This window comes from Aquarana catesbeiana, linkage group LG04 (assembly GCF_042186555.1).
Source record: "Aquarana catesbeiana isolate 2022-GZ linkage group LG04, ASM4218655v1, whole genome shotgun sequence".
Classification (NCBI taxonomy): domain Eukaryota; kingdom Metazoa; phylum Chordata; class Amphibia; order Anura; family Ranidae; genus Aquarana; species Aquarana catesbeiana.
The window spans coordinates 28,625,758-28,652,253 of NC_133327.1; the positions used below are offsets into that span (position 1 = coordinate 28,625,758).

Consider the following 26,496-nt stretch of genomic DNA (forward strand, 5'->3'; position numbering starts at 1 on the left):
GTTATTGTATTTTGATTGTGAGCTTGTTGTTAAAGATATTCTCTGTGAGAGCCTTCGCTTTGAGTTCCTATTCATCTGGACCACCTAGATAGCTCTAACATTATGGGTGGGTGGTGATATATACACCGTTTCCAACTCCCATTAACATCTTGTGGTCTATCCGACCCCTTACTCCCATTTATCATTTATCAAATCTTGGGGTTTTTCTTTAGTATTGACTCCTAACCTTAATAGCATAATTTCAACTTAAGATGGCATGATCATCCTTCATAAGGTTTTTTCCAATTGAATTGATTTTTAATTCTGGGAGTACAATCTTATTAAAATTATTGTGTTTAAATTCACTGGTTTTATTTGATTTAACATATTTTTGCAATTGACTTAGCGTGATCCAGGTTTGACATGGATTAACGGTTTGTCTGCTGTTTTTGATGTGGCTACTGGGTGGCCATTGCTCATTTGAGCGTGTCCCCCTGTGTCTATATCAAGCCATGTCCGGTCTGTGATACGGATCATGTTGGATGCCGTGACCACACTGTTTATGGCTCCACTGAGGTCTGTCTTCTTGTCTGAACCTTAATATATTTACTGTAGGTTTCTGCCATCTGTGCGCCCATTTGAATCTAGATTTTTATTACCAATCTATTCAGAAATTTTTTTTTTATTTTTGTTAGCCACTGGATTTACTAGCTGTGGTTATCGCAATTTATTTAATGACACTGATTTGTGCTTATTCACTTTAGTGCCTGCTTGGCACTCTTTTTTACCATATTACTGGGATACCCAAACCTTTTATGAGTTCTATGGTTCCTAGATGCTTGACCCCATAGCCCACTTCCAGCTAGCAGAGCCATGTCACTTCATGTGGAGGATCGCATCCCAGTTGACTGTGTGTGCATCTGCGCACTGGGCACCACTCAATGTCTGGGATTTAGATCTACTGCGCAAGTCCGGCGATGTAGCGGAATTCAAAGCGAGGCTTGGTCAGGCTGTTTTGCTATAAAGGGAGGTGAAGAGACGCGCCGCCCGTGCCCCTGGATGACGTAACTTTATTACGAAACGCCGCATAGGGCGGAGCGACGTGTTCGCGTCACCTCCCATCGCTGCTGTGGATACCAGTAGGACGGGCTGTCTGTGAGCTTCCGGCCGGCGCTCCAGACTACACTAAGCGCTTACTATTGTCTTCTAGCATGTGAGTTTATTTCTTTTAATTATTTTAATAAAGCCAACGATTTTACACTATTTGGAGCCTTTCTATCTTTCATGCCATATCCATATTGCTGTGGGCTGATGTTCGAGTACCTGTCAGTGTGAATACTTCCATCACGGTACCAGGGTCCCCAATGTTTCATCCTAGCACAAGGCTTCTGGTCCATTGGTCGTGATCCGAGTCACTATCTGTAAACAGCTCTCTCTGATCCTCTGTAATGGGGGATCATGAGTTTCTGGTAAGCGGCCAGTCTTTATTTATGGTGGTGAAACAAACACTTTGCCTTCATACAGCAGGATTTTGTGTCTATTTGGATTTCTTGATTTTTTATTTATCACTCGGGTGATCCACTTTTTTTCTTGTATATGGACTTTTTTATATATACATCATTGCATATTTGATGGACTATTATTTTGTTACTATGTTCTAATTGTATATGTTTAATTTATCAAGAGGGATATTCACTTATTTTTCATTGTTGGATTGGTGATCATATGTATGGTTGCTAATCCTCTTTAGCGTTATTCCATTTTTTCCCATTGGTAATATGCACCTTACTGCTGACCGCCCTGTCCAGCGAGGCCAAGACATTGTCTTCCACATGCCGGTAGAGAGCTGGAATCGCCTTCCGTGAGAAAAAGTGGCGTTTGGGAACCTGCCACTGAGGAACCGCACATTCCACAAACTCACGGAAGGGGGCAGAGTCTACCAACTGAAAAGGCAGCAGTTGAAGTGCTAGCAATTTAGCCAAGCTAGCATTCAACTGCCGGGCATGTGGATGGCTGGGAGCGAACTTCTTTTGGTGGTGCAGCAGCTGGGGCAGGGAAATTTGCCTGGAACAATCTGACGTTGGTGTACCGATAGCAGATTGCCCCCAAGTACTTGGCTGTGCACACCTAATTCTACACCTTCATTCCTCTCAGTGCAGGTCTCAGAGAGGACTGAAGGTATAGTGGGGTTGGAGATCCCAGCTGATGAGGAGCAAGGAGAGGTCCTCTTTGTTCTTTGGTGTGGGTCTTCTAGGTACGCTTGCCAATGAACTGCATGGCAGGTCAACATATGTCTGGTCAAGCATGTGGTGCCCAAGCGGGAGATGTTTTGGCCACGAGAGATACGCTTGAGACATATATTGCAAATAGCAGCGGTGCGATCTGATGCGCTCGTCCCACACCAAAGAACTTTTGGAATAACGCGCAGAGACAGCAGCGCCCTGCACATGCGGAGCTCTGCGGTGTGATGCAGTCGGTGTGCTGCCCTTAAGCTGGCCCCTGGAGGGCACCCTGCCTCGTTGGTGATGTGCCTCCTCCTCCTCTCTCCTATCAGGCACCCACGTGGAGTCAGTGACCTCATCATCCCCTCCCTCCTCATTGCTGGAGCAAAGCTGGCAGTATGCTGCAGCTGGGGGAACATGACTGCCAGATTGCTGTCCTTCTTGGGCACCCCCTCTCTCTGGGCTCACGTTACTGCCTTCTTATAACTGAGTACCATCATCGGAGCCTTCAAAACACTGGGCATCCTCCTGGAGCATGTACCCAACACTGTGGTCAAACAGTTTGGGGGACTCCTCAGGAGCACATGGTGGGGCTAGGGAAGAAGTGACTGATGCCATTGAGCCAAGGGAAGAGGCCGCATTGGCAGCTGCTTTGCCAGAAAAAGTACCCTGAGCCTGGGTGAGAGAGGATGAGGAGGATGAGGACGGCTTGGTCATCCCCTCTACCAAGTCTTCCGCATGTTGCGGCTCAACACGGCCAGCTGCCGAAAAAAAAGACAAGCGTGTCCCACGGCCACGTGCTGATGAGGATGCACCGTCTCCATGACCAGAACTGTTCCCTCTAGACACAGAGCCTGCTTGCCCTCTTTTATTGGCTTGTGACTGTCTGCCTCTGCTTGTTGGCCTTACAGACATACTAATGGCCTGCAGTGAGATGTAGCTGCACAAAGCTGGGATGTATATATATACTGATACTGCAGCTAGCAGAATCAACTGCCTGCCTGTAGTATTATTAGTATGAGAATACCAGCAATTGTCTTCAGGTAGCTTTAGGTGCACACTGTGCAGAGGACGCAGTACACTAACTGTAAATACTGTAGCTGCCTGCCTGTGGTATTAATAGGAGTAGAACAACAGCAATTTTCTTCAGGTGGCTTTAGGTGCACACTGTACAGAGGACGCAGTACACTAACTGTAAATACTGTAGCTGCTTGTCTGTGGTATTAATAGGATCAGAAGAACACCACCAATTTTCTTCAGGTAGCTTTAGGTGCACACTGTGCAGAGGACTCAGTACACTAACTGTAAATACTGTAGCTGCCTGCCTGTGGTATTAATAGAAGCAGAACAACAGCAATTGTCTCCAGGTAGCTTTAGGTGCACACTGTGCAGAGGACGCACTACACTAACTGTAAATACTGTAGCTGCCTGCCTGTGGTATTAATAGGATCAGAAGAACACCACTAATTTTATTCAGGTAGCTTTAGGTGCACACTGTGCAGAGGACACAGTGCACTAACTGTAAATACTGTAGCTGCCTTACAATACACTGTAAGTGCAGCTAACTGACTCGCCTGCCTACTCTATCTAACTTAACTTTAATGACACTGTCTCTCTGTCTATCTATCTCTCTCTCAATGCCAGAACACACTACACAGGGCCGCCGTGCAGGCGGCCTTATATAGTTTGGGGCGTGTACTAAACCCCCTGAGCCATAATTGGCCAAAGCCACCCTGGCTTTGGCCAATTACGGCTCTCTGTACAGACGGCGCTGTGATTGGCCAAGCATACGGGTCATAGTGCATGCTTGTCCAATCATCAGCCAGCAATGCACTGCGATGCCGTGACGCGCCACTCGAATTCGGCGAACGACCGAACAGGCAATGTTCGAGTCGAACATGCGTTCGATTCGAACACGAAGCTCATTCCTACTGCAGAGTATATAGGGCAGGCCCCTACTTTCAAACATCCAACTTACAAATGACTCCTACTTGCAAACGGAAGGAGACAACAGGAAGTGAGATGAAATCTACCCCTAGGAAGGGAAATTATCTCCTGTAAGAGTTAATATGGGAAAAATGTTGCTCCTTTCCACTGATGCTTTATCATCAATCCTTGTTTCACTAAAAACCCCAAATTTTCAAAAAACATTTGTCATTGGGACAGAAAGTGAGGTGAAATCTTCTGAAGAAGTGCACAGACAGCAAAACAAATGTCACAGGGGTGATAACCCTTCCCTATGTTTTCCAAAAAGCTTAAAATTGATTTTTTGGCTGGAGCTAAACACTTTAAAAATGTACCAGTTCAAAATTACAAACAGATTCTACTTACCAACAAACCTACAATCCCTGTCTTGTTTGCACCGCCTGTATATTGCTGTTCAGAGGGCCTAGGGCCCCACGTCTTTCCTTTACTGGTACCCGACATTACATTAAAGCCGTAAGCAGTTTTAAATGACTTTTATTCCTTTAAAAATGTCATTTTGTGCAGGGACTGTTCTAAGCACAGGAAACACGCACCACTTTACAGGCATACTATAGACACCCACCAGGTACGATATTTAAAGGAATATTTCACTTTTTTTTCACTTTAAGCATCATTAAAATCACTGCGAAAAAACGGCAGTTTTTAAAACTTTTTTTTGCATTGATACATGTCCCCTGGGGCAGGACCCGGGCCCCCAAACCCTTTTTAGGACAGTACCATGCAAATTAGCCTTTAAAATTAGCACTTTTGATTTAGAACGTTCAAGTCCCTTAGACTTCAATGGGGTTCTAATGTTCGTGCGAAGTTTCGGTCCGTTCGCAGGTTCTGGTGAGAACCCGAACCGGGGGGGGGTGTTCGGCTCATCCCTACTCAGGACATTATTTTTTAATTAAATGCTTCCATTATATACAATGCTGTGAAAAAATATTTGTCCCCTTTCAGATTTTTTTTTTTTTTTTGCATATTTGTCACACTTAAATGGCTCAGATCATTAAACAAATTTTATCATTACACAAAGATAACCCAAGTAAATACAAAATGCAGTTTTTAAATGATGTTATTTTTATTAAGGCAAAAAAGCTGTCCAAACCTGCCTGGCTTTATGTGAAAAAGTAATTGCCCCCTAAACCTAATAATTGGTTTTGCCACCCTTGGCAGCAACAACTGCAATCAAGCATTTGCGATAACTGGTAATGAGTCTTTCACATTGCTGTGGAGCAATTTTGGCCCACTCTTCTTTTGTAGAATTGTTTTAATTCAGCCACACTGGAGGGTTTTCCAACATGAACGGCCTGTGTAAGGTCATGAAATGGCATCTCAATTGGATTTAAGCCCCGGCTTTGACTAGGCCACTCAAAAACCTAAATTTTGCTTTGATTGAACCATTTGGAGGTGGACTTGCTGTTGTGTTTCGAATCATTGTCCTGCTGCATAACCCAAGTGCACTTGAGCTTGAGGTCATGAACTGATGGCCAGACATTCTCCTTTAAGATCCTTTAGGATCCTTTAGGATTTTCTGGTAGAGCTCAGAATTCATGGCTCCATCAATTATAGTAAGTCGTCCAGGTCCTAAAGCTGCAAAGCAGCCCCAGACCATCACGCTACCACCACCATGTCTGACTGTTGGTATGATGTTCCTGTTTTGAAATGCTGTATTAGTTTTATGCCAGATGTAATGGGACACACACCTTCAAAAAAGTTACATTTTTGTCTCATCAGTCCACAGAATATTTGCCTAAAAGTCTTGGGGATAATCAAGATGTTTTTTGGTAAATGTGAGATGAGCCTTTGTGTTCTTTTTGGTCAGTAGTGGCTTTGGCCTTGGAACTCTCCCATGGATGCCAGTTTTTCCCTGTCTCTTTCTTATTGTTGCAAATCTTTAGATGTTGTTCTGGGTTCTTTTATGACCTCTTGGAAGAGTCGTCGTCATGCTCTTGGAGTAATTTTTGTAGGCTGGCCACTCCTGGGAAGGTTCACCACTGTTCCAAGCTCTATTTGTGGATAATGGCTCTCCCCATAGTTCACTGGAGTTCCAAAGCCTTAGAAATGGCTTTGAAACTTTTCCTAGACTGATACATGTACATTACTTTGTTTCTAATTTGTTCTTGAATATTTTTAGATTGTGGCGTAATGTGCGGCATTTTATGATCTGTTAGCGTGCTTCAATTTGTCAGACAGCTTCTTTTTATGTGATTTCTTGATTCAACAGGTCTGACAGAAATCAGGCCTGGGTGTGGCAAGTGAAATTTAACTCAGCTTTCCAAAAAATTGTGGTTAATCACAGTTCATTCATGATTCAGCATGGGAGGGGGCAATTACTTTTTCACATAGAGCCAGGCAGGTTTGAACAGCTTTTTCCCTTAACAAATGAAATAATAATTTAGAAACTGTATCTTGGATTTACTCAGTTTATCTTTGTGTAATATTAAAATTTGTTTGATGATCTGAATGTATTTAAGTGTGAGAAATATGCAAAAAAAATTTAAAAATCAGAAAGGGGCAAATACTTTTTCACATCACTGTGTGTTTTTATGCACACAAAGGTGATATATTTGTCTTATGTGGCCATACATGAATCAAAATCCATCTGGTTCAACAGGGACCGGCTGAATTTCGATCCATTTAGGGCAGTCTGGCTATACAGAATCTAGGAAAAGTTCTGCAAGATCAGCACCGCCTACTATAGCTGGCAGTACTGATCAGTGTATTCTGGTGGCATGGAAGTCTCTCCGCTGTCAGAACACAGTATGTGTGGATGAGGGAATCAAGTGATGTATAGACTACCTTACTGAGCCTACCGTAAAGAAGAACTTCATTAAAAGCAACAACTGTTTAGACAATTAACAACTTGGTTAGGTTTATGTATATCTTTGCATAATGTACAGCGTACAGGGGTCAGTAGTAAGTAATAAACAAAACAACATATGGAGTGCCACATTCATATCAGAATACCACCTTACATCAGTGTCCCCAGAGTGCCACCACCTTACATCAGATTCTGCAGAATCCCCAGCCAGATCATTGTTCCTATGTACACAAATGGGTTTATTTACTAAACCTGGAGAGTACAAAATCTGGTGCAGCTCTGCGTAGAAACCAATCAGATTCCAGATGTTATTGTCATAGCTTCATTGAACAAGCTAAAGTTAGAAGCTGATTGGCTACCATGCACAGCTGCACCAGATTTCGAGTGCTCCAGTTTTAGTAAAGCAACCCCAAAGTTTTGGGCTTTTTCAAATAATCTGTGCTTTTGTAAATATAGCACCCTCTAGTGTGTGCTAGTTGGTAGTATAGGTTTGTAAGTGTAGATTGTTAGTGTAGGTACATTAATTTTAGCTCAGGGATAAGCCTAAGCTGTGATTCTGGGTCAGGGTTCAGTGACTCAGGGCTGGATGACTCATCCTAGCAGCCTCTCTGTTGCCTCCCCCAGTTTTGAGACATTGGAGAATGTTCTAGACATAGAGGATGGAAGCTAGGAGGAGCTGCTTGGAATATTTATGAGAAGCCAATCCTCAGTAAAGGGCTGGCAGGGGGCAGGCCACCTCGTAAATAGGCATGAGTCATGCCAGCAGTAGGCAGTCAGGTGGAAGATGGATATGGAGTGCTGAGGAGGCTGTCGGTGGCCCTTGAGGATGTCCCCTAGCCTTGGAGGGGGTGACATCAGGTTGGGGCTCAGGTGCTGGAAAGATTCTACCAATAACACATGGAGGAATTCCTTTCTGGAGGCACGGGAGCTAGGAGAGAGGACAGCAGGAGCAGGTCAGCACTTCCGGGAGATCTCCTGCGAGTCAGCCAGGTGGGCTGGTGAGTGTCAGTCTGGAGGACTGTTGGGAGAAGTTAGCCTGGAGGGCTAGTGAAAAGGGCAGAGGTGTTGCTGGGATCAGTAGCCAAAGGAGTGATACAAGCTGGACACTTTTCTTTTTGCTACACATACAAGGGGCCTCGGGTTCCTGCCTGTAATGGGCCAATGTTTAAAATATGACAGAGAGCCTGATCTTCACAGTGATCCAGCTGAGTTCTGCAAGCAAGTGAGTGCTGGAGGAAGAGGTGGAGCTGTATATAGAGACTGTAGATAGAGACTTTATATAGGAAAAGTTGTCCCTGATGTTCGTTGTTGAAGTCAATGGGCATCCCATAATCCCATCATCTCCCATCCCTATCCAAGTTATTACCCTCAATAAATAACAAAAACAAAGTCATGGACTGTTCTCTGACTCTGAAGTGCCTGTGAAAATTCAGTGTGCCTGGCTGTTCAGGATGGGGGATCCTAGTTCATCTGCGGTCCACTACATTAAAATGAAAAGAAAAAAAAAATGAAAAGAAAAAAGGCGCTTCTAAGTGCAGAAGTAAAACTTTATATTTCCCAAAAGGGTTAAAAACACTTGCAAAAGGATGGATGGGTAGAAGCACATCATATTAGTAATATGGCAGGTGGTTCAGCGTTCTGGTAGTCCCAAGGAGTCTCAGTGATATCCGCTGGTGTGATTATATGGCAGCATATTCTGAACTGGCCGACAGATGGAAGCCACAACTCTCCTGGATACTGGGAAGACAGTTAGGCTGTCTGAGACAGCAAGGAAGCCGAATCCGTGAAGTGACGTCAGCAGAAAGGGACCAGCAACCAGCGTGGACAGCAAACCGGAAGTGATGCCATCAACATGCGACGTGTTTAGGAACAGCTAATTGGTTCCTTTTTAAAGCAATGACTCAACATTAACAGCACAGTCAGTCAGCAGGTTTCAGGCAAAATCATTGGCTAAAATCTGCTGCCAAATTCGCGCTGTGTCCAATCACAGCACGGGTTGACAGGGGGTGCACCCATACGCACCCCAAACTTGGAAGAAGTCCAATTCACATACATGTATGTGACTGTGCCTGCACCTGCTGCTCGCTCACAGTATATATACTGTGAGCAGTTGGCAGGTGGTTAAAAGTAGCTTGGGCAGGAAGGGAATGAAAGTGTCTGGTATTGAGGTGGGTAAGCATGACTAATTTAATCAGTTTAGTTTAATTATTATTTTTCTAAATGGAAAATAAAACCATATTATGCAAGACTTCATCACCAAAAAAGAAAGCCTTGCTTGCCTTAAAAAAAACCTATGTATTACTTTGATACTTTAACATTCAGGATTTTCAGGAATTCAGCAATGTTGTAGCAAGTGAAAGTGCTCTAGTGCCGCGTACAGGTGATCGGACATTCCGACAACAAAACCGTGGATTTTTTTCCGACGGATGTTGGCTCAAACTTGTTTTGCATACACACGGTCACACAAATGTTGTCGGAAATTCCGAACGTCAAGAACATGCTGACGTACAAGACGTATGACGAGCCGAGAAAAATTAAGTTCAATAGCCAGTGCGGCTCTTCTGCTTGATTCCGAGCATGTGTGGAATTTTGTGCGTTGGAATTGTGTACACACGCTCAGAATTTCCGACAACAAGTTTTGTTGTCGGAAAATTTGAGAACCAGCTCTTAAACATTTGTTGTTGGAAATTCCGACAGCAATTGTCCGATGGAGCATACACACGGTAGGATTTTCTGACAACAAGCTCCCATCAAACATTTGTTGTCAGAAATTCCGACCGTGTGTACGCGGCATATGAGTTAAGTCCAAGGAGGTGCTTGCCACCTCCTGGGCTTATCTCTATTTTTCATATCTGACAGGTTTATTGTGATCCAACAGAGTAGCTTCCAGAGTTTGATGCTGGACTCAGCTGCTCTCAGCCCCTTCATATGTAGAGTTTGTGTAGATACTATGCCCGCCCCTGGTGGCGTTGCTATCAGGGTGAGGATCGCACCTGGGTGACACCATCACATGCTCAGCTCTGAGTCCTCACACAGACTGACATTCTTTGCCCTCCTTCCCTGTCTTTCTCCTTGCCCTCTCTTCCTTCTGTCTGTGGTCTGGTTGTTGTGGCAGATCATCTGCTTCCCATTGCATAATCCAGCCCCCACCTCCCTCCCCCCGTCATACGTGTAAGTGATCAAAAATGAATCTGGAGCACTATCACACAAGAGCAGGGAGGAAAGCTGTGCAGAGCACACGCACTCCACTGACACACATGGTGCACACACTGTGCCGAGAAGGGATGGTTGACTCACTACGTCTGCTGCTTTCCAGCTCTAGCGTGTGATTGAATGGGAGTGTGAGCACTGGTGTGATGTACAAGGTATATCTGAGTGCAGGGGATGGGGGATGTATAAGGTGTATGTGAGTGTGGGCACTGTGGGGGCTGTGGTGTATAAGGTGCATAGGAGTTAAGGCACTCGGGGGCTTTACAAGTTATACTGTATGTGGATGTGAGCACAGGGGGGATGTACAAGGTGTGAGTATGGGCACTAGGGGGGTGTACAGGATGTGAATGTGGGCACTAGGGGGGCTGGGGTTATAAGGTGCATGGGAGTACAGGCACTGGGGGGGGGGGGCTTTACAAGCTATATTTGGGTGTGAGCACTGAGGGGATGTACCAGGTGTGAGTGTGGGCACTGGGGGTGTACAGGGTGTGAATGTGGACACTAGGGGGGCTGGGGTGTATAAGGCGCATGGGAGTACAGGCACTGGGGAGGGAGCTTTACAGGTTATATGTGGGTGTGAGCACTGGGGGGGTGAACAAGGTGTGATTGTGGACACTGGGGGTGTACAGGGTGTGAATGTGCGCACTAGGGGGGCTGGGGTGTATAAGGCGCATGGGAGTACAGTCACTGGAGGGGCTTTACAAGTTATATGTGAGTGCTGGGGGGTGTACATGGTATGAGTGTGGGCACTTGGGGGTGTACAAAGTGTACGTTACTGGGCACTGGGTGGGAAAGTAGGGATGTACAAGGCATATAAAAGTGGAGCACTGGGGGGAGGTACAAGGTGTCTGTGAATGGGCACTAGGGGATACACAAAGTGAGTGTAGGCACTGGGGGAGGGAGGGGGGTGTACAATGTGCTTGTGAGTGTGGGTACTTCCAGGGATTTAGAAAGTGCATGTGAGTATGGGGGCATTGGGGTGTTCGCGGCAAATTCTAAAGCCGCGGAACACCCTTTAAATGTCTATGGGAAAAATCAAAATTGCTAATTTTAAAGGTTTATATGCAAGTTATTGTCATAAAAAGTGTTTGGGGACCTGGGTCCTGCCCCAGGGGACATGTATCAATGCAAAAAAAAGTTTTAAAAACGGACATTTTTTCAGGAGCAGTGATTTTAATAATGCTTAAAGTGAAAGAATAAAAGTATAATATTCCTTTAAATTTCGTACCTGGGGGGTGTCTATAGCAGGGATATGCAATTAGCGGACCTCCAGCTGTTGCAGAACTATAAGTCCCATGAGGCATAGCAAGACTCTGACAGCCACAAGCATGACACCCAGAGGCAGAGGAATGATGGAGGTCCGCTAATTGCATATCCCTGGTCTATAGTATGCCTGTAAAGTGGCGCATATTTCCTGTGTTTAGAACAGTCTGACAGCAAAATGACATTTCTAAATGAAAAAAAGTAATTTAAAACTACTCGCGGCTATAATGAATTGTCGGTCCGGCAATACGCATAAAAGTTCATTGATAAAAACGGCATGAGATTCCCCCACAGAGGAACCCCTAACCAAAATTTAAAAAAAAAATGTGTAGAGGTCCCCCCAAATTCCATACCAGGCCCTTCAGGTCTGGTATGGATATTAAGGGGAACTCTGCGCCAAAATTGGAAAAAAAATGGCGTGAGGGTCCCCTCAAAATCCATACCAGAGATATTAAGGGGAACCCCACGCCAAATTAAAAAAAAAATGGTGTGGGGTCCCCCCAAAAATCCATACCAGACCCTTATCCGAGCACACAACCTGGCAGGGCGCAGGAAAAGAGGGGGGGATGAGAGAGAGCGCCCCCCCCTGAACCGTACCAGGCCACATGCCCCCAACATTGGGAGGGTGCTTTGGGGTAGTCCCCCAAAGCACCTTGTCCCCATGTTGATGGGGAGAAGGGCCTCATCCCCGCAACCCTTGTCCCGTGTTTGTGGGGGTCTGCGGGCGGGGGGCTTATTGGAATCTGGAAGCCCCCTTTAACAAGGGGACCCCCAGATCCCGGCCTCCCCTGTGTGAATTGGTAATGTACCCCTACCATTTCACAAAAAAAATGTCAAAAACGTTAAAAAAAGACAATAGATGTTTTTTGACAATTCCTTTATTAATGTCATCTTCTTTCCCCGCTTCTTCTATATTCTTCTGGCCTTCCTTCGGTGTTCTTATTCTTCCTCCATCTTGTTCTTCCCCGGCTTCTTCCTCTATCTTCCTCTTCTTGTCTGGTACCTTCCTCTCCGCTTTGTCCTCTGATCCGCCTCAATGGGAGTCTCCCGTTGTGTGACGCTTCTGTTCAGGTGACAGCTCTTATATAATGGAGGCCGGGGCCACTCGGTGACCCCGACCCCTCTGACGCATGGGGACTTCCCTTTGGCTTTCCCCATGTTGTCAGAGGGGGCGGGGTCACCCGTTTACGTAAATGGGTGACTTCACCTGGTGGCCTGCCCCCTTGCGACATCACTGCCCCATCATGCACCGCTCTGTCACATCATAAGCAGGTTGGGCCATCAGGTGACTTCACCAGGTGGCCCTGCCCCTACCTATATAAGAACTGTCGAAGCGGAGAGGAGGCATTCAGCGGGCGGCCGTCCTAGAAGACGGGACATTTTTTTTGGGCCCGGCGGTGCGGCGGGCGGAATGATTGACAATGAATTTACATCAGGGGACACTGTTTTTTATTTTTTTAATAAAGGATTGGTCAAAAACTGTGTCTGTGTTTTCATTTTTTGTACACTTTTTTGGTGAATGGGTAGTACTATGTACCCCTACCCATTCACATATGGGGGGCAGGATCTGGGGGGCCCCCTTGCCAAAGGGGGCTTCCAGATTCTGATAAGCCCCCACCCGCATACTCTGACAACCACAGCCCAGGTTTGTCAGAAAGAGCCCTTGTCCCCATCAACAAGGTAGAACTCCCCTGCCCCAGAGCACCCCACCATGTTGAGGGCATGTGGCCTGGTATGATTAAGGAGGGGGGGCACATGCCCATCTCCCTCCTTTCCTGACCTGCCAGGTTGCGTGCCTGAATAAGGGTCTGGTATGGATTTTTGGGGGCCCACACCATTTTTTTAAATGTTGACAAGGTACCCCTTAAAATCCATACTAGACCCAAAGGGTCTGGTATGGACTGGGGGGGACCCCACGCTGTCTTTTTTTTTTTAAACTAGCACTTTTTTTTTGTTTAGCTGTCAACGGGGAAACTCATTGACAGCTGATGACTCATCGGTTGTTAAGGACGTCGCGGCCGGCTTCCTGGTCTCACTCCTTAACAACCAGCTTATACTGCACCCTGATTAAACAAAGCTTTGCCCACTCAGGTCTCAGAATGCACTGTGCATCATGCAGTGCATTGCAGGGTGTTCAGCGGGGCGACACCCTTAAAATTCTGGTGATCAGCGAAAGGCTAAACAAGCAAATGTTCTGCCTGAACTCATGCTTGGGCCAAACCGTTCGCCCATCCCTAGTGGCAGGCAGCTATTAGGACTTAACTCATGGTGTGCTTGCACTTTTTTACAAAGTTGCCGAATTTGTGGATTTCAACTTTAAAGTGGAACTTTAGTCATAAAATTAAGTCCTGCTAGATCACTTCATCCTGGCCACTTTTGTAGGTATAGCCATGTAAAACATTAAAAATAAGTGCCTTTACTGTTTAAAATCCAGTAATACACTCTCTCTCCCTGCTCTACACATGCTCAGTCGCTCTCTTTTTTTAGGCACTGTGCCGAATTTATAGTCTGACAACCTAAAGATTTACTGCTGTTCAGCTTTAGCAAAATGGCAGCCTCCAGCAAGAAGAGACAGTACCATGGCTGGAAGCACACACTCATTTTGGTAGCATAATTATTAATGTGGAGTGTATGTTCCTTGCTAAAAAACATTATTTTTATTAAGTTGTTATGGGTAAAGTTCCACTTTAAGTAATGAGAACGTTATCAAAGCCCCATATCAGAAATGCAAAAACTGCTCTGGTCCATAAGGTGTACAGTATATAGAAATGAGAGCTGAAGATGTTAAAGGGGAATAATATGCAAACATCATCCTTACCTGGGATTATGGTTTCCATTGTCACTCAGAGAGTTTCCAATGAGAATTTCAGCACCATTTATTCTATAACCATAATTTTCTCTGTTAGTGACTTTGATGTAGGCAATTTTGTACGGTTTCAGGAGGTCCACCCTCCACCAAGGAGACAGTTGTACGTCTGTATGTGAGCAGGAACCATGGGCAAATGACGGATCCTGCTTCCCATCTATTGCATTTATTGCGTCTGACAGGAAGCCAAAGCGGACATCGTTTATAATTGTGGACTGAGCTGCTCGACCATGAAGGGCAACATTCCGATCTGTTAGACAATATGAAAGTAGAGCACCATATTACTTAATGTATAAACAGTAATAGAGAGATGATACAGGAGATATAGTGCAGAAGCACAAGGGGTATTCTTAATAGCTTTTATCACTATGGAGATGTTGTTGTATTTTCTTTTAGTAGTAGACATTTTCTAGCTCATCATACTTACAGTACCTGTGCTGCCATTCATAGTCAGTGTGCTATTACTTGCCAATGATTTCATGCTTGGACACAAAGTCAAGTTGTGGCCCATTCAAAACGCATGATCCAATTTGGGTCAACACCCATTGTTTAACACTGTTCTGGTTAATATGTGGCTGTTCATCAGATTAGGGTCCTTCCTTTTGGCTATGAGTGAGGGAAGAATTCAGCAGATGAAATTTATCTCCAAGACCCACTTTAAGGAAACTTCTGGCAATTCCTACTTATATTACAAAAGTTGCCATCTATTCAGTTGGAAACGTAATATACCTTACAGTCTGTTCCGTAGACTGGGTAGGAATTGCACGAATATTACTGACTATATGACACAAGGGAAAATGTATAGAAAAAGGCTATAAAGAAGAGCATATTGGTGATGTCTCCAATAGATATCTTGACAAATACCGTAGTGATAGGATAACCCACATTCCCATAAAAAGTTGAGATTTCCCTACAAAATATATTACAAACTATAATAACTAATACTGGCAAATTAAAAATACTCTCCAAAAATATTGGCCCATCTTATTGCAAGATCCGGCCCTAACTAACATCTTACCCAAAAGACCTAATACTTTGTTTAGAAGGGCTAGGAATATTAAAAATCGCATAGCACCCAGCAACTTAAAGGAGTCACCACCCAAGACAGGGAACATTCCTTGTAGGAACGATGATCCACACACCGGTTATTGCTCTTAAAGAATCTTAATTTTATCGAAAAGCCACAGTGTACAAACGCAGATAAAATCAGTTGCCGCGTTTCAGCCTATAAGACCTTAGTCATAACCCATTCCTTACCTGTTTGACATCCGTGGGACTTGCAAAAAATACAACTGTAAGACTTGTGCATTTATAAAGCATGACCAAAAAGAGTTTAAGGACAATAACAGGAAAATCTACAACATAAACCAGTTTAACACATGTGGCTCCTAATATGTTGTTTATGGATTGAGGTGCCCATGTGGCCTATATTATGTGGGCCATACTATCTGTACTATGCGAACAAGGTTCAATGAACACAGGAGGTTCATTGAAAATGGCATCACACAACACAGTGTACCACACAACTTTAGTGTTCACCATAATGAAAACACTAGTGATCTGGAATTGTTCAGGATAGAAGCTCTATGCATTTGCCAGAATGGGAGAGATATTCCAAACTATGCCATAGAGAGACCTTCTTGATCTTCACTTTAAATGCCATGAGTCCAGGAGGGCTCAATGGCGAATTGGAGATTAGTACTATTATCTGATTACTGGTTTTGTTTCCCCCTCTTCCTCCAGAGATTATTCAGTGAATCTACCTCCAGTTGGTTGTTTACTGTGCGCACCACAGGTATGTACATAGGTGGGTGCAGGCATGCACATCAATGATTTGTGCATGTGAGTGCACACATATGTCCATATAATGGTCACTTTACAGTATACCAACTGGAGTTTTTCTTATGTTTGCTTTTTTATGTTTGTTACATACACATACATTTAGCAACAGGCTTTCAGTTATACAGGCACACACACATATAAGAGAATGCTCACCATCCCATGGGGGCATGCATATTACACATATGGAGTGTTCAGAGATTGTTGTACATCCAGAACATAACCCAAACAAAAAATAACTAAATTGCACATAGGTTGGCATGGGCAATGTTACACCAGGGACCCTTAATACTAGTGTGCGGATTATTCTAAGCAGTTCAGTCCAAAATATATGGACAGATTTTGTTTTATCGTAAGGAAAACTTTTTGAAGTTTTAGTATGTTTTTAGAAAAACTATATTTTCAAAAATTATATTCTTGAAAAAAATATGTTTAAAGAATATATATAGAACACTCATAGAATATACGTATTGATTTTATATATCCTTTACATATAGAGTTTTATATAATAACCCTAAAACCTCTCGAAATACCGATCATAAGGTTTTTTCCATCTATTTTATTTATTTTTTAAATCACATAAACTATTTTATTTTTAAGTACCCTTTTTGGAGAGAAATAAGGGGTTAATAGAACAGAATGTGTACTATGAATAACAATCAAGTTGCCTTTTAAACATTAGCCATGTGTTTCTTGTGGAAAGTCCATCAGCTAGCAATGAACGGGTTAACAATCCTGGTAAAGATATTTTATAAGGGCTCCCAAGACAGCACAGTGCAGACCTGAAGGAGGGGATACCCTATGAAACGAGTTGTCTTGACAACTTGCAACATTCCTTGTAAGCTGATTCTGCCGAGTATCACGTGATTTTAAACATTTGAGGCTCTTTTTTGTTGCATTTCGGAAAGACTTCAGTCTGCGACCAATGCAATTCTGACTTTTGGACACCCTGTCCTCCATTGGCATGAATATCCGCCAACTTGTGATGATTGGTATACCTAATAGCTGATACGCTGAAAGATTAGTTAGCTTAGCTACCTCCCCAAAAGGGGACTTGTCTCCTCTGTGGAGTCATTGTTCCTGGTGCAGGAAGAAAGTCTTTTCTTACTACAAAACCAGTTAATACAGTTGTCAACCTTCCCTTGGGCCCTTCGGACCACATGGGGTACTACAGGCTACTTTATCCCTCTTGCGATCGTGGGATGCAACCAATGGAAAAGAGCTATTTGTTCAAGTGAGATAATTCTACTGTTGCTCTCTCCAATGGTAACTTTATTGTATTTTTTCAGAGATTCAGAACTACTTCCCGGTAGGTCATTGTTGTAATGAGACTAGTTGGTCTCTAGATGATGGCTCCTCCCAACTCGATCAGAGTCTGTACTAAGACTCTTTTCCCAGAACCTGGAAGTCTTTGCGCCAGTCTGCCCGATGAACTCGTAGTGAATTCTAACGGCCAAGCGAAGGTCAAGCGAAGGTACTTGCCGAAACATGGGCATCTCAAAGTGTGTATACAGTATACGCACACACTCAAACACACACTTGTGAACGACCACAACATACAGGGTATACAAGGTAATACCGACATAAAATCACACACATAGGTTGGACTTGATTGACTTGTGTCTATCCTCAACCTCACCCATTATGCAACCATGCGATTATGCAACTTGCTATGTCTAAAGACCATCTACAGTCTTCGCCTAGGTTTCCACTATTGTGACCTAAAATTAGTGCGATTTTACTGTGATATCTATGCGACTTGAATCGATGCCTGTGTATTCTTGATGTCCATGGCCCCAAGTACATCACAGTGGGATCAAAAGTAGTGTAGGGACTACTTTGAAGTCGCTGCAACTTGGAGTTGCACCGCTATAAATGATACTCCTTGAAAATCATGGGGTATGATTTGTGGCGGTCAAGCCTTACTGACGGCTAGAGAGATTAATTACAACAATGGCCTGTGCAATTTTGGATCCTCATCCTTTTGCTTGTTATTCAAGTCTTACTTTTGACTAGGGATGAGCTTCGAGTTCGAGTCTAACTCATGTTCAACTCAACATTGGCTGTATGCCAGTTCGCCGAACAGCGAATAATTTGGAGTGTTCGCGGCAAATTCGAAAGCTGCAGAACACCCTTTAAAAGTCTATGGAAGAAATCAAAAGTGCTAATTTTAAAGGCTTATATGCATTGTATTGTCATAAAAAGTGTTTGGGGACCTGGGTCCTGCCCCAGGGGACAAGGATCAATGCAAAAAAAGTTTTAAAAACGGCCATTTTTTCAGGAGCAGTGATGTTAATAATGCTTAAAGTGAAACAATAAAAGTGTAATATTCCTTTAAATTTCGTACCTGGGGGGTGTCTATAGTATGCCTGTAAAGGGGCACATGTTTCCCGTGTTTAGAACAGTCTGACAGCAAAATGACATTTCAAAGGAAAAAAAGTCATTTAAAACTACTCGCGGCTATTAATGAATTTCCGGTCCGACAATACACATAAAAGTTCATTGATAAAAACGGCATGGGAATTTCCCACAGGAGAACCCCGTGCCCTTCAGGTCTGGTATGGATTTTAAGGGGAACCCCGCGCCAAAATTAAAAAAAAAATGGCGTGGGGTCCCCTCAAAAATCAATACCAGACCCTTATCCGAGCACGCAACCTGGCAGGCCGCAGGAAAAGAGGGGGGGTGAGAGAGCGCTCCCCCTCCTGAACCATACCAGGCCACATGCCCTCAACATTGGGAGGGTGCTTTGGGGTAACCCCCCAAAACACCTTGTCCCCATGTTGATGGGGACAAGGGCCTCATCCCCACAACCCTTGCCCAGTGGTTGTGGGGATGTGCGGGCGGGGGGCTTATCGGAATCTCTAAGCCCCCTTTAACAAGGGGACCCCCAGATCCCGGCCCTACCCCCTGTGTGAAATGGTAAGAGGGTACAAAAGTACCCCTACCATTTTACAAAGAATTGTCAAAATGTTAAAAATTACGAGACAGTTTTTGACAATTCCTTTATTTAAATGCTTCTTTGTTCTTCTATCTTCTTGCTTCTATCTCCCTTCTTCTATCTTCTATCTTCCTTCGGTTTCTTCCTCCATCTTCTTCTTCTGGTTCTTCTGGTTCTTCTGTTCTTCTGGTTCTTCCTCTGGTGTTCTCGTCCAGCATCTTCCTCCACGGCGTCTTCTTCCCTTCTTCTCCTCGGGCTGCTCTGCATCCCTGATGGCATGGAGGGAGGCTCCCGCTGTGCGACGGTTCTTAAATAACGGGGGCTAAGCCCCCGGTGACCCTGCCCCCCTCTGACGCACGGGGACTTGACGGGGACTTCCCTGTGGCATTCCCCGTGACGTCAGAAGGGGCGGGGTTACGTAATGGGTGACCCCCGCCCCCTCTGACATCATGGGGAAGTCCCCATCAAGTCCCCATGTGTCAGAGGGGGCGGGGTCACTGGGTGGCTCCGCCCACCCCCGTTATTTAAGAACCGTCACACAGCGGGAGCCTCCCTCCATGCCATCATGGATGCGGAGCGGCCCGAGGAGAAGAAGGGAAGAAGATGCTGCGGAGGAAGATGCCGGAAGAGAACACCGGAGGAAGAACCAGAAGAAGAAGAAGATGGAGGAAGAAACCAAAAGAAGATAAAAGAAAGAAGAAGCATTTAAATAAAGGAATTGTCAAAAACTGTCTCTTGTCATTTTTAACATTTTTGACAGTTTTTTTGTGAAATGGTAGGGGTACCCCCTTACCATTTCACACAGGGGGAGGGCCGGGATCTGGGGGTCCCCTTGTTAAAGGGGGCTTCCAGATTCCGATAAGCCCCCCACCCGTAGACCCCCACAACCACCGGGCGAGGGTTGTGGGGATGAGGCCCTTGTCCTCATCAACATGGGGACAAGGTGTTTTGGGGGCTACCCCAAAGCACCCTCCCAATGTTGAGGGCATGTGGCTTGGTACGGTTCAGGAGGGGGGGCGCTCTCACGTCCCCCCCTCTTTTCCTGCGGCCTGCCAGGTTGCATGCTCGAATAAGGGACTGGTATGGATTTTTGGGGGGACCCAATGCCATTTTTTTTATTTTGGCGTGGGGTTCTCCTTAATATCCATACCAGACCTGAAGGGCCTGGTATGGAATTTAGGGGGACCCCCCACGTTAATTTTTCTTTAAATTTTGGTTTGGGGTTTCCCTGTGGGAAATTCCCATGCCGTTTTTAATCAATGAACTTTTATGTGTATTGTCGGACTGGTAATTCATTAATAGCCGCGAGTAGTTTTAAATGACTTTTTTTCCTTTGAAATGTCATTTTGCTGTCAGACTGTTCTAAACACGGGAAACATGTGCCCCTTTACAGGCATACTATAGACACCCCCCAGGTACAAAATTTAAAGGAATATTACACTTTTATTGTTTCACTTTAAGCATTATTAAAATCACTGTTCCCGAAAAAACGTCCGTTTTTAAAAAAATTTTTTGCATTGATCCCTGTCCCCTGGGGCAGGACCCAGGTCCCAAAACACTTTTTATGACAATAACTTGCATATAAGCCTTTAAAATTAGCACTTTTGATTATTCATGTTCGTGTCCCATAGACTTTATTGGTGTTCGCGTGTTCGAACACAGTTTTTGCCTGTATGTAAGTTCTGGTGCGAACCGCTATAGTTCTCCCAGGTTTAGCCTGTCATTCACTCTTCTTTACTTTGCCTTTTGGCTATCCTCTGGTCATTTGCGATTAACATAAGGGATTAATCCTTCTTTTAGATATCACCCAATCCAACTTGAACAGTCACCACTCTGACTTAAAGCAGCATGTGTTTACTTGTGGGATGAGCCATAAGGGTTCACTGACCACAATGATTACTGGAGAAACAGCATACAGTCTTGTATCCGCAGTGGCTGAACTGCATCATTGACTACTCCATTTTCAATCTAGGATCTACCATCATAGAGAGTTTATCACTGATCAGAGCTCTGCTTTCATCCTGTCTGGGGTCCTGACAGTCTGGCTACCGAAGTGATCTCAGTCGCAGGTCACAAAACACTATTTAACAGTAGTATGAACCTTCTTCATCTCTGGCTCTATTTTCTGTCCCAGGGTCTCTGCAAAGGATATTGTGTCTTCTTTTGGAAGAATGGCACCTTTGGTTAATCTAATGAAGCCTGTTTGGCCATCTGCTTTTGAGGCAGAGGTACCCTTTAGATGACTTTGTTCGAATAGCTTAGTACCTGAGCTCCACACAGTCAGTTTGGACGGGGTTAAAGTATCCCCTTTTGCTTCTGATATGCCAACTTGCCATAGCAATTTCCCAGAAGCAAGCTAAGGTTGACCCCTCTGGCCAGTCTGATAAAGACTCCCTGGTCAAATGCTTCTGAGGTAGAGGTTGCTTTAAATAAACACAGTTGTTTGATTAGGCTTGGTATGGAAACATTAATGACTGTAGGCCTTCTCAGTCTCTGTCCATTTGTCACTGCTTCTGGCCTGCAACTTTGTTTTGCATTTTGGCCGACACACCAGTTACCACCAGACCACTATGATTACTGTAGAGATCTCTTGATCTGCCTCTTCTGGCAGTGAACTCCATAGTAGTACCTTCAGGGCTGAAGAGGATCTGTCCCTTGTTACAGAAGCAGGTTGACTGGTGTTGGTGTTGAGTGCTGGATAGATTACACTCATTATGCCCATAATGTGCACTCTATTAGGATACCTGCCCTCACCTTAGTTAAAGTTGCTGGTCTCTAGGAAAGCTGATTGCTACTGGTTCACGGATGAGCTGAAAGCCTGGAGCCATGCCTGGGAGTATTTGCCATAATTGCCATTACAAAGCCACATATCTCTCTGTGGGGGTATCACAATTAACACAAGCAATTTACATATTGCTACAAGTAAGTACTACGGAAATGCGACTAAGCAGATCCTGACTTTTATTTTAGCACCAAGGTCAGCATGTACAGTAAACGCATAGAAATAAACACATAACAGTCATTCATACTGTAGATTTAATGTAATTACAGGTAAGCAGTGCAAGTTAATAGTCATCTGACAATTAGCACTAGCAGGTTAAACCTACCTTAGACACATGTACCGCCAAGGATCATACCACAAGCAAGCATCAATACACAGTGAGCCCAGTCTGCAGGGCCAGGCCGTGCACTAATAGGAAAGGGCTCAGTATCAACTGTTATCAGTCCAAGCATTAGCAATACTGCAGACACAGATTTCAACCTGTGAAACATTAGTAACAGAGTGTAACTGTAACTGACCTACTTAAACTCATTAATGATTTACTAACTGCTAAAACCAATGGCAACTACTCCATACTCATAGTACTAGACCTCCCTGCAGCCTTTGATACTGTTGACAATCCCCTCCTCCTCAAAAAACTCCACTCTCTTTGCCTTCAAGACACTGCTCTCTCCTGGTTCTCCCCCTACCTATCACAGCGCTCCTTCAGTGTTATGTATAACTCTGTCTCCTCCTCTCCACTTCCTCTTTCTGTAGGAGCCCCGCAATGTTCTGTCCTCAGATCCCTCCTCCTCTCCACCTACACCTCCTCTCTTGGTCACTTGATAAACCCCCATGGCTTTCAGTATCATCTCTATGCTGATGACACCCAAATCTATCTCTCTACTCCTCACCTCACTCCATCAGTCTCCTCTCGCATTACTAACTTACTAACTGACATATCAGCATGGATGTCACACCACTTCCTCAAACTCAATTTTTCTAAAACTGATCTCATAACATTCCCTCCTGCCCTTGCCCCCGCTCCTGACTTCTCTATCTAAATCAAAAATACATCCATCAGTCCCTACCCTCATGCCAGGGTGCTAGGTGTAATCCTGGACTCTGAGCTGTCCTTTGAGCCCCAAATCCAATCAATGTCCAAATCTTGTAGATTTCACCTCCTTAACATCATCAAAATACGTCCCTTTTTAAATGCTTGAAACTACTAAGCAACTTATTCACTCCCTTGTTATCTCTTGCCTGGACTATTGTAACTCCCTCCTCATTGGCCTACCTCTTCACAGGCTATCCCCTCTTCAGTCTATCATGAATGCTGCAGCCAGACTCACCCATCTTACTAACCTTTCAGTGTCCACCACACCTCTATGCCAATCCCTCCACTGGCTTACCATTGCCCAATGAATAAAATTCAAAACATTAACAATAACATACAAAGCCATTTACAACTCTGCCCTGAGCTACATCAACAACCTTGTTTCCAAATTTCATGCAAACTATCCTCCGCTAATAATTAAATATTTTATTTCTCCCATCAGTTCATCACTCACAGTTATTACCTTTTATTCCACCACCCCTTCCCTATTAGCTTGTAAGCTCCCAGGAGCAGGGCCCGCCTAACCCTCTTGTATTAAAGTGTATTGTTGCTGTATTGTCTCCCTTTTATTGTAAAGAGCTGTACAAACTGTTGGCTCTATATAAATCCTGTATAATAAAAATTAATAATAATCTATCTAAGCATTTACCTTTCTTTCTGTCTACCTATAATTTACCTCATATCTATGATTAATTGGTATCTATATATACAATAGATATAGATCTATAGATAGGTCAACCTCAGATCTACTGTATGTATGTATGTATATATGTATGTATCTACCTACCTATCTATCTATCTATCTATCTATCTATCTATCTATCTATCTATCTATCTATCTATCTATCTATCTATCTATCTATCTATCTATCTTTTTGCCATCATTTATACATGACTTATACAGGATAATTATAATTACAATTTTAATGTTAGCCTAATATAAAGCATATAAAGTTCTAAACAAACAGTCAGGAACAACAGTTCTTACACTGAGCGGAAACCCCACAGAGGATCCACAACAAGACAACGGTGTGCAGGAATATCATTCTCATGATTCAGAAATTCACCTAAAGGAAAACGTAGAGAAAATAAACAAAAATTTTATCTTGCCACAATAAAATGTTAGGTGTTGCATAAAACTGATGTTAACTGTATTTGCTCTTTGATTTTAGAAATCTCAGGTTTGTGTAGACCTAATCATTAAAACTCAATCAATAAAAAGCATAGGTATAATTAAGATAGACTTGCTCTTTGATTTTTGAAAGAATAACCTTTAATTGGCCATTGTAGTGTATATAAAGCCAAAAAATTGTGTTTTTAGTTTTCAATAGAGCAGGGAAGCATTAAAACCTGTGTCAATTATTTACTCCTGGTCCCAGAGTAGCAACAAGAAGTAAGAATAAAGTGAGGAGAATTTCCCTTTTAGATAGTCATCACCAGAATAAGTGTCCCCTTTGGAAAATTTAACTTCAAATATTTTCTGTTGAAAACTTTAACATTTTCCCATCGCCTTTTGTCTCAGTGATAATTAAACGGGTTGTAAACCCTTGTTTTTTTTCACTAAAAATAACAAAAATGCCTATACTTACCTGCTTTATGCAATCGTTTTACACAGGGCAGCCCCAATGCTCTTCTTCTGGAGTGCCCCACCCACATTCCAGGCCCCTCCTCTTCACTGGGTGTACAGAAAGCCGCTTTCCCTGGGGGCACCTGTACGGGCTTGCTGCCGAGTCCCACTGCTATGTTAATTGACACAGACAGCGGGACTCGGCTCTGCCCCCACTCCCGTGTCACTGGATTTGATTGACAATGACTCCTGCTGCTATTAATCTGTCCAATGAGGAGTGAGACAGTGGCTGTAGCCTCTGCATTCGTGCCCATCACTGGATTGGATCGGGCTCAGGTAAGAAAAAAAAGGGGGGGTCGAGGGAGCTGCAGAACAGAAGGGATTTCACCTTTATGCACAGACTGCCATAAGCTGAAACATCTTGAGGCTTTACAACCAATTTAAGGAAGAGCTAAGTTTCAGCCAAAACACAGTTTGGCTTGAACCCTCTGGAAGTTGTCACATGATAGCAAGCCATTGAAACTATCAGCTGCGTTCAGTAAATTTCCTTTTCCACAGGTGCAAGTAACAAATTGACATCATTGACCTAATATGGCCACCCAGCCATATTTGGCCAACTGATATGGCCACATCCCTGTCCCTTTGTAGAAGTAGAATGAGTGAGCTGGTGTCACCAGCATCCTCACCCCATTGCTATGTGTGGCTGCTGGGTGGGGAATTCCCCAGGCACATCAATTGGGCCAGTGGCCTACTATCGTGTGACAGCTGGGTTCAGGTGCACCTTAGATCATCTTTAATTGTCACTGAGACAAAAAGTGATGGGAAATGTAAAAAGTTAGACTTCAGCTCACTCTTATGCAGCGTACACACGGTCAGACATTTTGACCGGACTGGTCCGACGAACGCCGACGGACCAAATCCGGCAGACAATCAGATCGTGTGTGGGCTTCACCGGACCTTCAGCAGACTTTTCCAGTCGCAAATCTGACGGACTTTAGATTTGAAACATGCTTCAAATCTTTACGTCGTAACTCCACCGGACCCAGAAATCCGCTCGTCTGTATGCTAGTCCGACGGACAAAAACCGACGCTTATGCAGCTATTGGCTACTGGCTATCAACTTCCTTATTTTAGTCAGGTGTACGTCATCACGTACGAATCCATCGGACTTTGGTGTGATCGTGTGTAGGCAAGTCCGTTCGTTAAAAAGTCCATCGGAAGTCCGTCAAAAGTCCAGTCGAAAGTCCGCTGGAAAGTCTGTCGGACCAGTCCGGTCGAAAAGTCTGCCCATGTGTACGCGGCATTAGTGCTAATGGTAACCAGAATGAAAAGAAAGGGTGAAGCTACACAACAGGAACACTCACAGCTGCTGTAGATTGAAAAGAAAAGGTAACTTTTAATAACATTCTTTTACAAATATGGCTCCTGTAGCAATTGTATATTGTATATTTTCTTTTTTACATTTTTTCCCACAAAAGTGGCATTAGGCTTTAGGTTTTATGTATTGATCTATTTTCTTTTGAGTTAAATGTTGTTCTCTCACTGGGGTCAAGGGAGGATGATTGGGGATGTGTGGGGTAAGGCCTAAAAAAAGGTGAATCCAGTAAGGTTATTGGTGCAGGTGCTGTGTTGTGTTTTCTCAGTGATGAAGAAGAAGGCCAACCAGAACCAAAATTGTGAAAAAATACCACCACATTGTGACTCTTAGCCACTGGGGATAGTATTCATAGTTTGTGTTTAAGTTATTTTTATTCATTTAACAAAGGATTACAAAACACAGTACATCATCATAAAATACATCCTAAATTACAAAAGACATTGAGATCTCAGACAGGACATAACATATATACAATACCTACATACAGTATATATAAAAGGTAAATCTCCTTGAACCTTATAATTACCAAGTATAATGAGATTTTTTGGCCAGAAGGAGGCAAGA

The 26,496-nt window shown here is 43.8% G+C and overlaps 1 protein-coding gene across 1 annotated transcript in view; it reads right to left on the bottom strand.

The window, feature by feature from the left end:
- The window catches only part of LOC141139120 (fucolectin-like), a 45,146-nt gene extending 21,092 nt beyond the window's left edge, over window positions 1-24,054 (bottom strand). The window contains exons 1-2 of the mRNA XM_073624937.1: window positions 23,976-24,054; window positions 14,285-14,582 (exon numbers count right to left, since the gene is read on the bottom strand). Coding sequence (XP_073481038.1) covers window positions 14,285-14,582; window positions 23,976-24,039 — 362 coding nt within the window. The 5' untranslated portion in view covers window positions 24,040-24,054. The remainder of the gene's footprint in view (window positions 1-14,284; window positions 14,583-23,975) is intronic.
- Window positions 24,055-26,496: the final 2,442 nt, after the last annotated feature.